Here is a 19,610-nt window from a genome sequence, read left to right on the forward strand (position 1 = left end):
CGAGAGCATTAAGGTCCGACAACCCACTGTGAAAATTAACTGTCGAACTGTTTATGTTTCAAAAATACAGAAGTTTTACTGACTCAGAACTGTTCAAAAGCTAAAAACCGCTGAGAAGGGAGTGAATTAAAATGTTTCAAGTTTATTAAATGTGTTGAAAGAACTTTATCCAAAGGACTGAAAAAACAGCGAACGCGGTGAGACACCGTATTATTTGACGTGTCTCCGTGTATGCGACGACAACGTTTCGTATCCTCGAAAACACGGACCCTGCAGGATGTTTTGATAGGGATAGGGTACCACTGAGTTATAGCTGCGTGTTACACCATTATATCGCACAGTGAAACCTTATAGTTTACAGGAACTGGAAATAACATTTAATGTGTAATAAATCGGATTTTCATATATGTGACAGTGAGAAAGTTACTAAGAATTTATTAAGTAGCAAATATATTACCTATGTGGATTTTGTGTTGAACAAGGACAAAAACTTTCAAAATGATTAATCCTTTTATGGAAACACCTCACACCCCTCACTTACCGCCGGGTGCAATGAAACTAAGTCCACCACATCACATGTCGGACGGCGGAAGTATTCACAACCAGTTGAACCAGTATGTGCCACAGACAAATGGTTACAGTGTAGGTGTTCCACCTTCCCATCTCTCCAGTTACGCGTCACGGGATTATCTTCTCCGCCGTGATATGGGGCTGCAGAGTCACGACTCGAACAGCATGTTCATACCGTCCTCGGGAAGCTACCACACCACACACCACGACACGGGTAGCAGTCACATGCTGTTCCCAGGGATCCATGACGCCACGTCGCACCCGGGCAGCCAGCTTAACAGTCAGATGAGGCTCGGGCTTACAGGTGCGGATATGTACTCCAGGGACCACTTTAATCAAATGTCAACACCACGAGCGGATCACTTCGCGCATCAGTCTCATTTTAACTCCATGAACCCAATGAACGCTATGAATCATATGAGTATGGGACCGCATGGTCCAGGGGCATTCTTCAGATACATGAGACCCCCAATCAAACAGGAGCACACTTGCTTATGGCTCGATAAGGATCAACCAGAACCTAAGAAACCGTGCAATAAGACATTTACCACAATGCACGAGATTGTAACGCATATTACCGTTGAACATGTCGGCGGTCCCGAACAAACTGACCACGCCTGTTATTGGCAGAACTGCCCGAGAGACGGGCGACCTTTTAAGGCCAAGTATAAGTTGGTGAATCACATTCGCGTGCATACTGGTGAGAAGCCTTTCCCGTGTCCGTTCCCGGGCTGTGGCAAAGTGTTCGCCCGCAGTGAGAACCTCAAAATACACAAAAGAACACATACCGGTAAGTTGCAGAAACATTTTGATATAACATCGCTTTCTTCTATATTTATTGTTCAAATTGATTAAGCTACCAATTTTATATAATTATAAATCTTTTAAAAAAAAAATATATATATATATATACTAATTAGCATTAATATCTATAGCATGCCACCGGTCTTAAGATACACGGAAAGAAGAAAAACATTCAAAATAAAAAAACGTGAATTAATTACAGTGTATTTAGCTAGTGTCACTCTGTTGCATAATTTGCCAAAGCATTTTGCTAAATATGGCAGTTTTCTTCCCACGTCATGTGATATCACATTTAATATATATATATATCAAAAGTAGGATTCACAGAACTTATAATACTTTTTGGTTGATCTATCACACTAAAAAATAAGACAATTCTATTTCTTAAGATATATTATGTCTGGAATAATCTGCTTACATCTAAGGTCTTTGTTCACATATGATTTTTATAAGGTAATAGACAATTCTTTTGAAAAATCGTTCTGCCAAATTTACATACAAATTCCTTTGTTATTATTTATTTTTAAAGTTTGAAAACTAGTACTTTAATTCTTTTAATATCTTCTAAAATAAAATAATTAACGTGAAAAAAATGTTTTAAAAAGCTGTAGAAAACGTGTATCTCAGTATCTCACACATTTTGAAAGATGTATGTATCTTGTGTATTTGTTTTATTTGATTTAGATTTTATTGGGGGCATTATGTATCTCTGTTTACACATATTTGCATTATCTACTTTATTTACATAGCATCAGATATTTACATAGGAATTACAAACTCTTCGCCTACCGAATAGGTCCAACTATAAGGTTAGGACAATACATTATCTGTTGAACATAAAGCCCCGTTATTATTTTTTGTGTAGATATATTTCTTAATATGCAATGACGAAAGCGTTAAAGTTTGAAGTGTTGAAATTTAGGATTTAAACTGTTGCATTTTGAAAATTTAAATGTCTTAAAAAGGAGGACGGACCGTTTAAGATTCTTAGTAAGAATAATATGCTTTATATAATAAGGAATAACTTTAAACAATAATAAAATCTTAAGGCTTATATTATGTTGAGTTGACTAATTAGCATTAATATCTATAGCATGCCACCGGTCTTAAGATACACGGAAAGAAGAAAAACATTCAAAATAAAAATACGTGAATTAATTACAGTGTATTTAGCTAGTGTCACTCTGTTGCATAATTTGCCAAAGCATTTTGCTAAATATGGCAGTTTTCTTCCCACGTCATGTGATATCACATTTAAAAGTAAAATATTTACTAAAGAAATTGTATATAAGCAAACCTGCTCACACCCTTGTTTTACACCTCGTTTCCTTATGACTTTAGTTCCGTTCAGCATGTTTTAAATGTTATTCAATTAAAATGGCGAATTGATAAAATGTACAGATGAAATATTTATACACATTTTGAAGTATTTTAAAAACAATATAAAAAAATAAGGGTTGTTGTAATTTTGAAATTTAATCTGTTTCTTTAGAAATGGTCTACAACATTTAATTTGTAGTATTCTGTGACGATTTCAAACTCCATTGATAGGAATGTGGTTTGAAAATAATTGAAATTACAATGCTTTACAATAAATCGAGTGAGAAGTTTCAGTGAAATTGCATAAAGCAGCTACTCAGGTTTCAGACTTTAGAAGCCCATGGATTTTATCATTCTTATTTAAAATTGTAACAGTAATAACGTTTTTCTGTTATAAAATCTTTAGAATTATATTGTCAAAGTAAAGAAAACTGCGTGAAAATAATTTTTACTGAAATTATCTATAACTTAACAGTTTTTTTGTTGTTGTTGTTGTTTTTGTTAAGAGTTTTTTTATTCATCTACTATGGTACGCATTTTCAAAACTGAAGTTTTTAACGTGGTTTACACACTTCGTGAGAACGCGCGAAATAATTGGTTCCGACTTTTTAGTGAAGACATCAGCGGGGCTAGGGATATTAGTAGATTTATTAGCGTGTAAAATGGACTGAAGACAGACTCTTAATTGCCTAGAAATGGTAGATAAAATATGATTTACAGCAGTTAAAGTTTTACTATATATCATACAGTTTGAAGCTAGTATAACGTTCTCAAGCAAAAAAATGGTATTAAATGTAATATTCAACGCTTGAAATGTCGCCGTCACATATTTCGTCTACGCAGAAAGAAATTAAATGTCTTAGAAGTAATTGGTACCATCGCGTTATGCATATGAAACCGGGAAATAAAATGAAACTTAACTATTATAGCATTATTTTCGTACTGAATATTTTCTTTCCTCCATTACACTAATTCAGAATTGCATTGACATGCATACACGGCATCTTATTGTGTGAGACTGAGATCCGACTAAAAGGTTTTGAATTATACTTGAGCAATAAAGTCTGCGAATCATAACTAAACACTGTGCCTGACACGCAAATGGAAAGTAGAAATTTTGATGGACGTGTAAATCTAACCCAGATGATTTTAATAAGCTTGAAAAGCAGATTACTGCTGACATGTTATGCTGTTAACTACTACAACAAGTGCATCACGATAGTGCCTCAAACGCTCCCTAAGGACTCGTATCTATCCATGCTCACAACAAATATCTGACCATTTATTTACTATTTCGCTATCATCTTTGATAGCATTTGCTTCGTGGCATTTCACCGAATTTCTTTTTCAAGAGTTGTAGAAATGATCTGATATATTATCATTTGTTCCTGATTTTGAAATTTTGAAATCCAACTTATAAGTAAAGAAAGTCAGATAAACCACAATCCACAAATATAAAGTCCGAAACACATACATCCCCGCCATGACGCCGCTTATAATTCATAAACTGATAATTGTAGAGATATCATAAAATAAGTTGTGCAATTATGCTTTTTATGTTGGTATACTTAAATCGTTATAAGGAAGGAAGCAGTAAGGTTTTGAAAACCGTCCTAATAACACGTTAATTCTCAGTAAAGTAAGAAAGAGATGTTTATTACTATATCTGTCAATGTAAATTGACTATGATCTATACACTGTTACACATAATGTTAACTTAATTTGTTAAAAGCTTTTGGTGGGTGGGGTAAAATACGTGTTTGTTACCCATTAATTTTTCATACCCAGGCTTACATGTGTTTTCAGTCTTTAGATGTTGTAATTATCATCAGAGAGTCTTTTAGATGGACCAACATCATAGATGTGAACACGTGTTTTTTTTTCTTCAAGGAAATGGGTTCTGGTTAACGCATTCCGAATTTCATTCATGATTTCTTAAACGTTTTACCGTGAAGATACGCGAAGTAAATGGCGCAAAACATAAAGTATTGTCCATATGAAAACATGGCCCTCGAAAAACCGACAGTAACGGATATACGGCATTAAAAGAATTCCCTCGAAAACACGACAGTAACAGTATTCCCTCCAACACTTTTCCAGCAACTGTTCTAACACTGAAATTAAACTGGTCAGTGTAACTGAGATATTTATGAAACAACTGTATTCAGTAAAATTCTAAAAATGAAATTGAAGAAGTTACTAATGATGGAAGGACATATTTGTCGTCACACGAAAGATAGGAGAAACAACTTCTCAGACCTTATTTGTTCGCGAAAAAGATAAATAAAGCGCACGTGATTCTCGTGTTTATAGATTTATCACACAATTATTTTTGCAATAGTCATTTTGTGCAAAATGTAGAAAAGAAAATTTCGCACTGCATTAATTTTTCAAATAATTTTCGGAATGATAATTATGTGTTCACTGAAAAAAACAAACAGCATCAACACATTTGCAGATGAGTGGAGAAAACTGTTCGGACAGTAATATGTGTAGATAAATGACAAGAATACAAACAACTGCCAATGAAACGTGTTTGCTATTAAACCGTTATAGAATATTATATTCAAAATTCTGAAAATGAAAACCAGTGAAAACATGATAAAAGTAATGTTGCATAATTTGCTGCATGTTTCATGTGACATTTAGATAAAAGAGGTTCGCTTTTTCCCAGTGGTCGTACTTAACGGTAAACGGGACGGCAACTGGAATATATATCAAGTACCATATGTAAAGAAAATCATTAAAGACAAGTAATATTTAATGGAAAAACCTTACATCATCATGTTGAAATATTCGCCATAAACTTTTCAAGTTGTTCCACTAAGAATATAATTTTTCATGATGCATTTCTCAGTGGTTAATCATTCGCTTTCTATTTCCCCTGCAGGGGTTGGTAAAATAGAATTGTTAAAATAGAAAATGTACCGAACAGTATAGTCGTTGTGTTTACATTTATAAGCCTATTTGAAATTCAAAGACTTATATCAGTTAATAATCTATAGTATTGCTTTGGTTTTTTATTTGCATTTTGCACAAAATATTTTATCTTAATGGGATAAAGTCTGATGGATAAAGTATGATGCAGATATATGTGCCCTGCTTTGATTGAATGAATAACCAAAACAATTGCAAACGATTCTAAAGACATATAAAAAAGCTAAAAGGTCTTGTTTTATACGATAGATGTCTTCTCAAGATGGTTTATTGGTTGTAATCGTCTGAAGAGCGTTCACAGCACTGTGAAAGTGGCATGTTATGAATTTTGCAGACGGAACCTAAAAAAAATGATCAAATATTGAAAATGCATTAATCATTTTCGTCATTCTTTATGAATATATTTATTTTCCTTAAGAAATGAGATTGAAAATGTACTGATATTAGTTAGAGACCCCTATTAGCTTTTGATGTACGAGAGATGTCGTCTGCTGAAACGATTTTCGCGACTTCACATGTAGTAGTACCTGATTACTTTCCCAATCCCTGATGGATTCTACATATATTTTCTTGATCTTTTTTCTTCAACCCGAACCGACGAAAAGTCCTTTGATGTCTTAATAAGAACGCATTGGGGAATAATTCCGCTATCTTTTCTACCATGTTACTCGCACTTTATAAAACATGTTGTATATATTTCGGATACGGCCAATAAAATACACAGCTTGTAATGAAATTATGATTTTTACGATTGTTACATTTTATTTGTATGTGATATTATCTGCATTATGCAGTTTTTCATGCATTATTTTACTATTGGGAGATTAAACAGAATAGTATTCCCATTGCATTAATATAACCCCAGCATCAAAAGAACTTTCATTTAGATAAACAGGAAAAGTATTCCTTTCAACACGTTTTTTTTCGCTGACAAATTTTGATGAACACTTTCCTCACTGACAGACAAAAACGAGTATTTGAAGATAATTGTACTTTTCAGTTTGTTAAAGTTTTCTTGATCTGTTTTAATTGTTTTGTATTATTTATTTTTTTCGGAGGCCCTGGAGGTAACCCCGTTTGATTTATTTTCTCAGTAAATGGTATAGGTGTCAGAGGGAGCCATCTACTTACTAACCGTACAGAAATACATGTTCATATACATACAGAAAAAGCAAATGTAAAATTACATTTATACCTTTATAATATATAAAGAATTATGGAAAATTTCTAAGACGATAGTTGTTTTTAATTTTCTCCGAAATGGACCTCAACATTTTGATTTTAATGAAAACAAGACTTTGAAATTTTCGGCTACTATCACATATTTTTGACTGGTTCCAGGAAAGACATTACATAATTATACCAGCTATTGGCTTGGGTGCGACTTTCACGCAATTTTATTTTACCTGAGAACACCGCCTTTTGAAAGTGTCTGCAAAACCATGATTAGTTTACACTGAATTTGGTAATCCATTATACATGGCAAAGCAATGAAACCAGATTTGGCACTTTTACTTTCATTTCATTGCGTTAAACCGTCATTTAGGAAACGGGAGATCTGATAATAAAAAGCTAATCTGACAATATTTCGTAGAATAGCGATATAACGAGGGTGGGATCTTCAATTGCTAAATGATTTGCCATATATCGGTATTAAGTCGTAAAGAAGTTGAAATTCCACAGAGAAGGGCGTTATAACCAAGCAAGCTAGTGTGAAAACATTCAATTTAATGTCCGTTTAAGGGCATTTACTTTTGATCTGTTTGTTCAAAAACTAAATCAGATTGAAAAAGATTGAGAGAAGCAAAGTCGGAGACCAAAGTGTGGATTCGCTAAAATAGAAATATTTTGCAAACGCCTGTTCTTGTACAATTTAACTGGTATTCATTGACTAATATGTACATGTAAAACTTAAATGTAAGTTTCTTCTCAACCGTCTTAGAAACTACAAACTAGTTTATTTCCTTTGAAAAGAGCAAAACAAATATTATATTATTATACGGAAGGAAAAAGTATCATTATGTTTCTAAACGTACTACTGCGACTTTATTCATTCGAATTACGTACATTGTATCTTAACAGTGAAAAAGAATCTAACTATATATTTGAGAAACAGAATCATGGTCATTTTTATTTTCAAAGCTTTGAATAGGCATCCAGTACTGAGCGAGAATAGTTAAAATTCGAAAAAGGTCTAAACGTTCCGAATTAAGGCTTAAAATGCAACACAACATAGATAGTGTCTTTCCTGTACTGATGCCTACACATTGATCTTCCCAAAGCTGCTCTAAATAAGATTTAATGAGATAAAGTTTGCAATCTATTGTGTAACACCTTTTGGTCCATAACTTATTTTATGTCGAAATCGGACTCGGTTCAATCTGGAATTATGGAAAGAAAGGGGATTTAGAATTTTTGATGAAGACATCAATTTAGGCTAACAACCTGGCAAGGCACCTCAGTGGGAGAGCTGACTTGCACCACGGGGTCATTAGAGGGTCCACAGGGGTCATTTTTAATCGTTTAATCATTATACTTGCTGCATAACTGCCAAATGAAATTTAGTGCAAACCACCCTTGTAACAACTGATTTAATCAGTAACAGGGTTCTCCCAAAACTGGACAAGGAAACATTCCAAACTGAATGCGTGAACATTAATTAGTGTCCAGAATGTCATAAGGAATATTCTTTATTTCAAAATGTTGGAATCGCACACGACTCTGTTTGCAGTTTATCAGAGCTTTCATTGTTGAAAATAATTCTGCAAACATATACTCATTACATATAATTCTGAAAATAACCTTACAGATATATTATGCCCTGCCTTCCATATTTTTTATCATTACTTATTGATTTAAATATAGAAATTCCACATCAGATATATTTAACTTAACGAACTAATTACTAAATGTTTATCACAATTTAAATTTATTCAATAACAACCGTTTGTTGAAAGTGTTCGTACTGTGGCCCCTCTAATGATTCCGTGATTCTTATACATGTATACCATTTCAAACTTACATACAGTACTATTCATACACGACATTCAAACCTATTTATTTTATGTTTGCTTGGATACTGTTATGTAATTGTTTATATATCCAAATATGATTTTTGGGCATAATATATATTTTTTGGAAAGAAAGGAATCAAATTGAAGAACATGTAAAATATGAGGAAGTCGAAAAATCTGTATCATTTCAGTACTGTTGCTCTTCGAATTAGATGTTAAGTAGATAAATGACTCCAGACAAGGTATGACTTACAATACTTTTCTGCGAACTCATAAAAGATCAGCAAAATGGCTTCTTATGGATAGAATAAACATCATTTTATATCTTCATTTTAACCTATTTTTCACGTTTCCTGTAAACTTTGTTTAACATCGACTTCGTAATTAAACTGCAAATAAAGATATTTTTTTCGACCAACGTATTATCAAGGGTATAACATCTACAACTACATCAACTAGAAAGAAAAAGCTAATACTTGATACATTACAATAGGACTGTTGTTACTTTTAAGAGCTATAAATGTTTACAAAAGGTGTCAAGCGTCGAAATGAAAGAGATTCTCTAATTTGAATGAGAACGAGGTTGGGCGACATTTTGGAATATTCGGATTTTCGAAAGAGAGCTTTAATCTGTTCAATGAATTTTTAAATAGATTTGTGTGCATATTGAATGTTACAATGCAAAATAATTGAATTTGGGGGTGACATGTGCACAGTTTAAAGACTAGACGACCGCGCGTTGATGGGCTTTAAGTTAGTAGAAAGTAACACACGACTTGGACGAAGTGGTTCAAGAATGTCAAGATGGTACAACATCGCTTAATGGACTTTCATTTTCTACGCTCAGTTAGAAAACAAAAATAAAATGTTATATTTTTCCCGATGGAAAAAAAACTCTTAAGTCATTTGATACGTGTATAAATTAGAGAAACTTCTGTTCTCTTCTTTACTTCTGTTTATGATGTTGACTAAAGTTTACTCTTAAGGCAATTTTTCTTATGAACAATAACGTTATTTTCCCGCCAAATTATAAAGCTTATTGCATTAATAGCTTCAGATTACTTTAGTCACAATTGAGCGATTGTAACTCTCTAATTGACTTACAGGAATCAACTTGTGAACTACACTTATCTTGTTTCAAGTTATAGCCTTCAAATAATCTGATAATTAAGTCTAATTTGTATCGGTAAATTTTCCGCCATGAAAATTCGCCGCGAGCCTCAGCTTCCGTCTCGCTACTTCTGACTACAAGTTATGATCATTCGTGGTCTTCAGTTTGATGCTTGAATGTCGTGAAAACAAGATAACAAAATAATTTGCAGACGAAACCTTGCGACCTGTCACTCGCAGAGATATCTTGAGGGAATGTCGAAATATTTCGATACGGACTGAGATGTCGTCTGCAGTTAATAATCCGTGTCACCCAGATGATTGGATCTGGAAGTGAAAGATCAGGGTCAATTGGCTGTTGTCCGAGTGAATCTCGTGAATTAGGCGTAAGACAGCCGGACATATGCTTTCCTGACCAAAGTGGTCATTTTACAATTTTAAAATTGTAATCATTTTTCAGCCGTAATTATGCTTTGATAGACATTTTTTTAGTAAACAAAGGAAATATTTTAATTTATATCATTTTAAGAATACAATTAGTATTTTAAGAAGAAATATTTGGGTTTTGAAATACACTAACACGAGCGCACAGACGCACAAATACGTTTAAGACTTTATTTTTAGCAAAATTATATGAAGTGAATGCAGATTTTGATGGCTATCACGGAAGTTAAATCATACCATTGATGATATATTTTAAAATGTGTTCATTGTAAATTTTAATTACGCATTTATAATTCAATCCAACAACATTTTTGAGAACGTCAATTTAGAACACATTTATTTTTTTCATGCAACAAATGATTTCGTCTGGAAAAAAAGATCTTTTTCTGTGCTCGACTTTTATTTATTTATTTATTTATTTATTTATTTATTTATTTATTTATTTATTTATTTATTTATTTATTTATTTATTTATTTATTTATTTATTTATTCAATGTTCAAATGAAGGATTTTTTAAAAGTCATAATGAAATCAAATAGTGAAAATGAATGCTTATAAACCTTAAGGAACAGAGATTATGCAATTTTTAAGTATCAAGAAGCGCCGCTATACTAAACAATATTATTTAAGTGGAAATTATAAAAAACACGGCATCGCTGTAACACCTGTTTGGAGAGCATCCATAACTCTAGCGTTTTATTTATGTTTTCATGAGAATAACACTGACAAATGCCACTTTGTAGCATCTTAACACTGCCAAACGCAATGAAGTCTTCTATCAACGCTGTCTTCAAATTTTGGCTCTCCCAGAACGTATCGCACTTTGAAGTTTGCTCAGAAAAAAATGACCGATCTGGCTTAACAATTTAAGTTTTTCGTGCACATCAGCTTTAATTAACTTGTCAGGTACTAAATCTTTCTGAATGTCTAATTTTTGCTTCCGTTATTTTATTTTGTTTCGTTCAGCCGAGATATATTTTTTAGAACAATAAGGATCCTTAATCAGAAACAACTCGAGCTTTTTATTTCGACTTGTTCCTTGATTTAACTATTCTTGTTAAACTTATATAAAAAGATTAGCCTGTATCATGAATCAAGTATAATATATTGAAAATAAAAAAGTCATAATTATGTTGGCCTGTCTGATCCATATTTTTATTCATAATGCCACGAAACATCATTCAAATATTAAGGGATATAGGCGCACTATTTTTTGTATCATACATTTTAACACAGATAGCTTTTTAATAGCTGTATCAATAACACTGACTTTATGGTCTTATATGTACCAATGTAGATATTTAGGACAGTCTGTAAACAATTGTTCCATCTCCTTTTCATTGTAAATAGACTGTTTTAAACTTTTAAATGACACTGGTTTAGTACTTATATGTCTAATTCCTAGATTTAGAGAGTAAATATAGAATTTTGATTATTGGTAATACCAGTAATAATAGTAAATATGAGTATGTTTTAAAATTATGTCTGGCTTTTTATAGTAGAAGTCAATTTTATCTCAGTTTCTTATAATTCATATATGAATGACATTGTACATTGTATTAATGTTTCTATAACCTGTGTTGTATATTGATGTACTGTACAGTGAAGAGACTATAATAAATAAAAATAATAATAATCGGTGTGATTTTCTAAATACATGTATTTTGTTTGCGCTAAAGATTCGAAATGTCAAAATAGAAATAATGGCCCTCAAAAAGATGGTTTTTTTTTTTCATTTTTTTTTTTACTTCATTTGTACCCAAACAAAGGTTACAAATTAAAGCCAATAAAATAATAGCAACACTACAACTACGTCTTTTTGCCTGAGTAAATGTCACTGTAGTTTGTAACATTATTTATGTTAAGTTTTATGTTTTAACATTTAATGGACGTTGAAAGAAACTTCATATTAATTACCCTGGAACATTTTCGCGGAAAATATAACATGTTGACATGTGAGCCAATTCTTGCCATTTCTGTATGTCAGGTTTTATAGTTAACACTCAACAAAAATGTACACACATGAACTTTAAAAGCTCTTGATAAACACCATTTAATGAATATTGTAATGAAATAGCAAGTGTTTTATAGCTATTTCTACGAGGGTGATAAATGAGGGGCTCTTACAACCCATGGTATATGAGGTGCCAATTTTAAGTGTTATAGATGCATACATATATGAGCTAGTTGGCGGGAAATGTAATTTGACGTGGAAAATATTAATTTCTGATTTTACTGTTGTATTTTCATGTGGTCTGCAAAGATTTACTGTAATTTATTCTAAGTATCTGTGAGAAAACAAGTATTTAACTTCATGACACTTCCATGATTACAGATTGGAATGAGGTTTTTGTGTGCAAAGTTTTAAACATGCGTATTATCACCAGATCTGTAACAAATTTCCCTAAATAATTCTTTAAAATAATCTAAAAAGGAATGGTTACAGTACTGCTTCATTTCTGATGAATGTTTTCGATGAATCATGAAACGGCAATTCTTATCTTATTTTTTCAAACGAAAGAGTAAAAAAATATTGAGAGAAGATAGCTGTCTCGTTGTCATTAGCGGTTACACGTTGAATTCTTCAATCGATTAGAAACAGTTTACTTATTCGGTGGATCAGCAAATTCAGACGCTAAAATATATTTTATTTGTCCGGTCATCTCAAGCAATATTTCCAGAATCCGTACTCTACATACTGCTCCCCCTCGTTCACAAAGATGGCCAATTGACATTAATTTACATGTCAGGTTTCAGCGAGTTTGTGATAAGTGTCCGTCAATTTGACACATCGTGATAATCCAAACCATATGATACAAATATTAAATATGAACCTACTTAAATTGAAAGGAATAAACAGCCGACAAATTTCGTAATATTTGTGGCAAAATTGATGATAGTGATTTATGATTATTTTGTATAATTTTGAATAATATATATGTTAATTCTAATTTTCTGTTTGGAGTTTCGTATTATTTGGGGGTTGATAAATTTTCAAGTACTAGTATATACTTGTAGAAAAATGTTGCTTTCAGTGATACTTTATTTGTATCGTTACAACATCACAATTTACTCATGGTTATACTTCCACTGAACAACATTAGAAATTCTAAGATTGCGCGTAAATTACCACTATTCCCATACGCATGCGACATGATATTCGCGATTTCTTCTTGATAGAATATAACAAATTTCCTGTGTGTTAATTTAGGTAACTGACTGCAGATTTTAGAGATGATGTTCTGATACTGACCATCTTGACTAATACCAATGGGGAATGATGCTGCTCTATATCAGGCATGCACTCTCAATCATTTATTAATGAGAAAATGAATAAATTACTTGATATTGTTTATTCGTCAATGAAAAACTTAAAATGGTCAGCGGAAACATTTTCTTTAGATATCATCCATCGATGTTTAAACAATGTTTATACGTATAGCGGGACAATCAGCCACAATTTTTATTTACATAACTACGCGGGTGGGGGTTGGGAAAGAGGCGGTGGCTAATTCCGTATTTGAAGTCGGTTCATTAAGAAATACAACTGGTTACAAGACAAGAACATGTACGTGTTTGTGCGGAAAGTACAGAATTTAAATGAACGATTGCGATATATGCTAAAGTGTGCCCTATCTAAATACACGCAACTTGATACAGCATTACTTATTTCGATATTAAGTCAATTGTTGGGCGATTTTTCACCCTCGCTGCAGGAATTATTTCTGAAAATTATTAAAATACACTAAACACTATGCCATGTCACTTGTTCAAAATGTTCAACAATTGTAATTTATAAGTGTCAAAACTTCACAAAATACTTAAATTCAATGTTTCCCGCTGGGTTTTATTCTGCTTATATCAAATTTGTAATGGTTCTCAAATGTAAACAGACAGAGCCGCTGTATACGCCTTTCAGTTTACATTAAAAACTCTGAAATGTTGAATAAAAACTTGAGCGAAGGTATTTCGATAGTTTCACATAGGCGTCCTACGGATACAATGGCCCTCTATTTATTCATTCTATAACATAATTGAAACTTTATTACAATACCCAACACCAGGTATCTTATATTAACCCCCGGTCGAAAACGTTTGGGGTCTTGTGAATGGAGAATGTTTACGTTACATCGCTTAAAGACAAATTCAAATAATTTCAGTATAGAATTCAGAAGACAAGAAATTTCAGTCTGAATGCTACATTTTAAAGCCCACACCGGCGAATGTTTCTGTTTCCTGTGTACAAAAGAAGGCATGAGTCCTTGCCTAGAACAAATACAATAAATTATCACACTCCCATTTCTATTAAAAAAATCTAAGCATTGTTTTGCGTACTTACGTTCGGTAATTCTGTCGCCAATTCTGGCTGCTGAATCATAAAATTCTTAACAAAATAAAATTTTATCTGTTTATATTTTATATAAAGTTGATAAGGCGATTTGTTAAAAGTCAAATTGACACAACAGTTTGACTAAAATAAAATGTTTTATTTTGTGCAAGAGCGTCTAGACGATGACGAAAATATCAAAATGTTCTTGTTTGGGGTTGAAAGAAAATAAGACCTATAACTTTATTCGAAAAAGATCATTTTATGAGCTACGGCTGTGGAAACGTTCAATTTTGCTTTGCCAAGATTTCAAGATTTTAAGATTAATTTAGTTTACAATGTGCAACAAATCAAAATGAAGGTTGCATACCACAAATCAGAATGAAGATTGCAAATAGTATGAATACATAACTACATGAGAAAAGCAAAAAGTATACGCGGAAAACTGGAATGAAGATATGCCTCTTTTTGCGGGACAAATCTACACATGTATATTTGTAATATTCTCATGCATATTCTGTTACACCATGTGTTCAATATTTATACATACAGGTTTTATATAATGGTATTATATTCTACCCCTTGAAACAAAATGCAAAATGTTATGTCGTATGTTTTAAGACCGTTTTGCTTGTATTTTCAGGTGAGAAGCCATTTAAATGTGAGTTTGAGGGGTGTGACCGACGGTTTGCTAACAGTTCCGATCGTAAGAAGCATAGTCACGTGCACACGAGCGACAAGCCCTATAATTGTAAGATCCGGGGATGTGATAAAAGTTACACCCACCCAAGTTCGTTACGGAAACATATGAAAGTGCACGGAAAAACATCACCGTTACCGGAGGATTACGATTCTGATGACGATTGCCATAGCAACGAGGGGTCAATGTCAAGTCCAACAGATATCAAACCTATCTCATCTGAAACCCCAACACCAATTAACACGAACACTCAAACTTCAAACCCATCAAATGCATCTAGCCCACCTTTGACAATAAACCCCCACTCTAGTATAGTTGATACTCAGTCTCAGACTAAATTCAGTGAGTGGTATGTATGCCAGAGTGCCGCCGGTATGCCCACTCCTCCCAGTAACGAACACTCGCCGATTGGTGGATTAGGAATTGGAACGCATCACATGCATTCACATCTCTCAGCGCTGCACCCACCGTCACTAGTACAATACTCGTGATAAACCGTCACTAGTACAATACTCGTGATAAACGTGCAAACATGGACACATCAGTAAAAGGGAATAAAACTTAACAATTCGGATGACGATTTTTATTTTGTTCAGAAAAAAAAACATACATTTATTTTGAACAATTTTCCTAGAATGCCGTTCAGATAAATGTGACGTAAACCGGAACGGCATTATTAGAGAAGTTGGTTTTAGTGACGTCATAAGTGCTCAAATAGTCCAAAGTTTAAAACTGTAAAATCAAATGACACACATTTGATGTAATTCAAGTCAAAAATTGTGTTCAGAATATATCAATTTAATAGCAAGAATGCATTAAAACAATGTGTTTGGTCAGTCATTAACCTCGCTTCTCTGTAACGAGATAGTGCAGTGCCAGACATTTTGACGTTGGACGCGTGATGAGCCACGTGATAGTGTGACTAGGTAAGAGGTAGTTGTCGTAAAAAGCAAAGCGAAATCTGACGCTAAATGGGGTCGTTATTGTTATTACTAACATCAAAAAGGAATTCAGCATGTTCAATTTTGTGTCCTTCAATATAATGTTTCTATACAAACTGTAAAAAATGAACAAATGTGGTTAAATGCGTGTCGTAAGTCTGTATGTTTTTTTGTGTATTTCCTTTTTTGATGACATAGTCACAGTTGATAGTAATTATCAGAGAATTTAAGTGTGCAATTATATTATATTAAATGGAGAGAAATGACTCAATTTGTCTATCAGACAGTGATACATTGTACGCACTTGTTTAAGTAACTACATGCTCTACTGTTCGGACGTTTAGTGACGTCAACAGTGAACTATTTTGATTAATTCTAGAAAAGGTATTAAATAGTAGAATGAACGTAAGCTTTTTGAACAACATGGTAAAACGCACGTTTTCTTGTTGTCATGGGACACACATTAAGACAACATAGATTTTTTTTATGAAATGTCTTTTTTATTATTAAGTTCGAATAATGAGTTAACAAAATGCAACTTCAAAAACTAATCATTGTTGATACTTCACGAACTAAATGCAGTATCAGAAACAATTAATTTCCAAATGATAAATACATGTATTCAGCTATATAATTAATATATATATTGAAATGTACACAAATAAACACCATTAAATGGCCAGTATTTTTATAGAAATTTTGATCGTTCAAAATGAACATTACTTTCTCGTCAAACATTAAGTTCAACTGCATTTAAGCAAAAAGTTTTAAAGAACATGGGGACATGTTTTCTGTACGTTAAGGATTCTCTGTTTTTTTCTCTAAATTAATGTTAATAATATATACAGAGAGTTTGTTAGATTATTCATTTACTCCTGAAATCCATATGGACGCTTTAAATGGATTTATATCTATTTTGAATGACTTTCGAGCCCCCTGTTGTTCCAGTGTAAAGACTGTGCTGTTTGGGCTCCACGGGTATGCACGGATACCTGGCTTTTTATTTGTCATGGTAATAATATATTTCATTTTCGGATAATTTATCGTATTACTGGAGGCGTGATATTTTCTTAATCCTTAATAAAAATTCGATCCATGATTTTGTCATTAACATCATAAAAAAAAAATGCCAAAATGTTACCTTACCCATTTCCATGAAATTGATATCGCAATATTACGTTTCTACGAAAGTGTACATTTACCATTAATGATCTGGTTTTTTCTTTTCTTTTTTCTTTCTTTTGTTTGGGGGAGATAATCTAAATATTGCAAAGAATGGTGACTAGCTGAAGAAACGAACCATCGACAGTTTTGGTGCTTGAAAAGCTACATGGAATAAAAGCAATATTGTGTGATAACAGACTAAGCCTTTATCTTAAAACTGCACATTTGAGACTATTTTCTGGACCAGCTATTGATAAATATATAAATCAATGTAACTACAGCAAATGAGGTCTTTACTATATTTTTCTGTATTAAATCATTTAGCACTAACAAAAAGTTACAGTAAAGAAAAATATTTATGAGGGTACAAGGTCAACATCAGAAGTCAACATCAGAACCAAGAATTGTTGTTTACATTTTCGTAAGTTATTTTCGATTTTAGTTTTGGAGAATAAAGAAATAATACTGGATTTAATGCATAAACATGTGGACATGTTGCCAGAAACGTACTATTGTTAGGGTATTTACTATTTTACTGAACACATCAAAATTGAAAAAGGGACCCCGGAAAGTTCGGCACGGAAATAAACCGGATGATTACTTTCAGTTCACAAGTATAAGAAATTTTGTTATATTTTTCTGCATTATGTTTATTATTGAAATGTTTAGAAACAGTTTAATGTGAGACGTCGAGTAAGACAGGACGCATTTTGAATCTTTTGAAAATTTCATTTTCGCTTTTAGCAGCAACAAAAATAGTTATATTTTATAAGCATCTGTAACTAATTTGAAAACAATATTTGATTTAAAAATAAATATATTGCAATGAATTAACGTCCTTTTCATCATGACGACTCACATATAATTATAGTGTATATTTACTGGTCATGCAAATGTCGCTATCTTGCCATTGATATAAATTTTGTAGATAAACGGAATAATGTGCTAATTGAAGTACCGGTGTTTGCTAATGTTTCACGTTATACTGGAGTACCGGTATTTGCTAACTGGGTAACTGGAGTACCGGTATACCAGTATTTGCTAATTGGAGTGCCGGTATTTGTAACTGGGTAACTGGAGTACCAGTATACCAGTATTTGCTAATTGGAGTACCAATATTTGCTAACTGGGTAACTGGAGTACCAGTATACCAGTATTTGCTATTTGGAGTACCGGTATTTGTAACTGGGAAACTGGAGTACCAGTATACCAGTATTTGCTGATCGGAGTACCGGTATTTGTAACTGGGTAACTGAAGTACCAGTATTTGTCCTTCCTTATTTACGCACTTTTAAATATATCATAAAGATGGACTAGGTCACCTATAGTAAGTCAATTTTGTTTTAGCTGAACTTCGTTAATCTGTTTTCTTAGTAAAGTAAAAACTACGTCATACAGCAAAGTTCTTTCTTTTTATCGCATTTTTTTTAACAATGAAAATGATAAACAGATTGTCTAATATCGATGTTATTATATATATATATATATATATTTAAAAAAAAATATCGCAGTAGAAGCTACGCGCAATGATATAAAAGGAATTATATCGTGTTCTTTTTGTTTTAAAACAGGAGAAGAAATGTTGGTTTAGTGATAAAGTACCAACGTAAAAGCAAAATGTTCCATTGCTCTTAATTTTAATCTGTTTATAGTGGAAATTATGGCCAAAATGTTGAATGTCATGATTTTGTATAAATATTTATTATAAGAAGAGGAAAATAATACGTTGTGCAGGAATGTCAACATATTATTATTATGTGAAAATGATCATATGTATTATTAAAAAGTGATAATTAAAATAAAAAGGTGAAAAAATGTAAAAAAAAACAGTTGCTTCGTTCTTTTAGTGGTTTTCTTCTTTTAATCCTCTTTATGGTCTTCGCTTGACCGTGGTGATTTTTTGCTTTCTTTTTTCATCATCATATTCATCCCCATCATCGCCTTATTCATCATCGTCAGCATCATTAGCATTTCAACCAGCAGCAGCATCCTTGTCCTTACAATTCATATCATAATTATGACAACAACTTCAATTTAATATCAGTTTGCTAACTGTTGTTTTGATAAAAAAAGAATCACGCAAAAACAACAACCGTTTTGAAACAACAAAGCTTTAAAGTTCTGAAAATGATGATATGTGCAGACAGGCAGATGGGTGATTATAGAAGTTGATGGTAATTTGTGAAGATGATTAGCCTACACAGTTTTGGAAAAACGCAGTGTAAAAGGTGACGAATGTTCCGGATGTATTCTGAAATAGATCAATTTTAAATTTGAA

General features: G+C 32.6%; 1 protein-coding gene across 1 annotated transcript; it reads left to right on the top strand.

The window, feature by feature from the left end:
- Positions 1-59: 59 nt before the first annotated feature.
- Positions 60-19,153, top strand: LOC123554820 (zinc finger protein ZIC 4-like). The gene is made up of 2 exons (XM_045345170.2): positions 60-1,360; positions 15,171-19,153. Exons 1-2 carry the CDS (start codon positions 499-501, stop codon positions 15,716-15,718), a joined length of 1,410 nt encoding a protein of 469 aa, XP_045201105.1. The 5' UTR covers positions 60-498; the 3' UTR covers positions 15,719-19,153.
- The last annotated feature ends 457 nt before the right edge of the window (positions 19,154-19,610 follow it).

The sequence above is a fragment of the Mercenaria mercenaria genome, chromosome 7 (assembly GCF_021730395.1).
Source record: "Mercenaria mercenaria strain notata chromosome 7, MADL_Memer_1, whole genome shotgun sequence".
NCBI classification, from domain to species: domain Eukaryota; kingdom Metazoa; phylum Mollusca; class Bivalvia; order Venerida; family Veneridae; genus Mercenaria; species Mercenaria mercenaria.

Bases quoted from the DNA above. Each gene is read 5' to 3' on its own strand.
- LOC123554820 (XM_045345170.2), top strand. From the start codon at position 499: ATGATTAATCCTTTTATGGAAACACCTCACACCCCTCACTTACCGCCG. The intron at 1,361-15,170 runs GTAAGTTGCAGA...TTGTATTTTCAG, and splicing joins ACACAAAAGAACACATACCG to GTGAGAAGCCATTTAAATGT.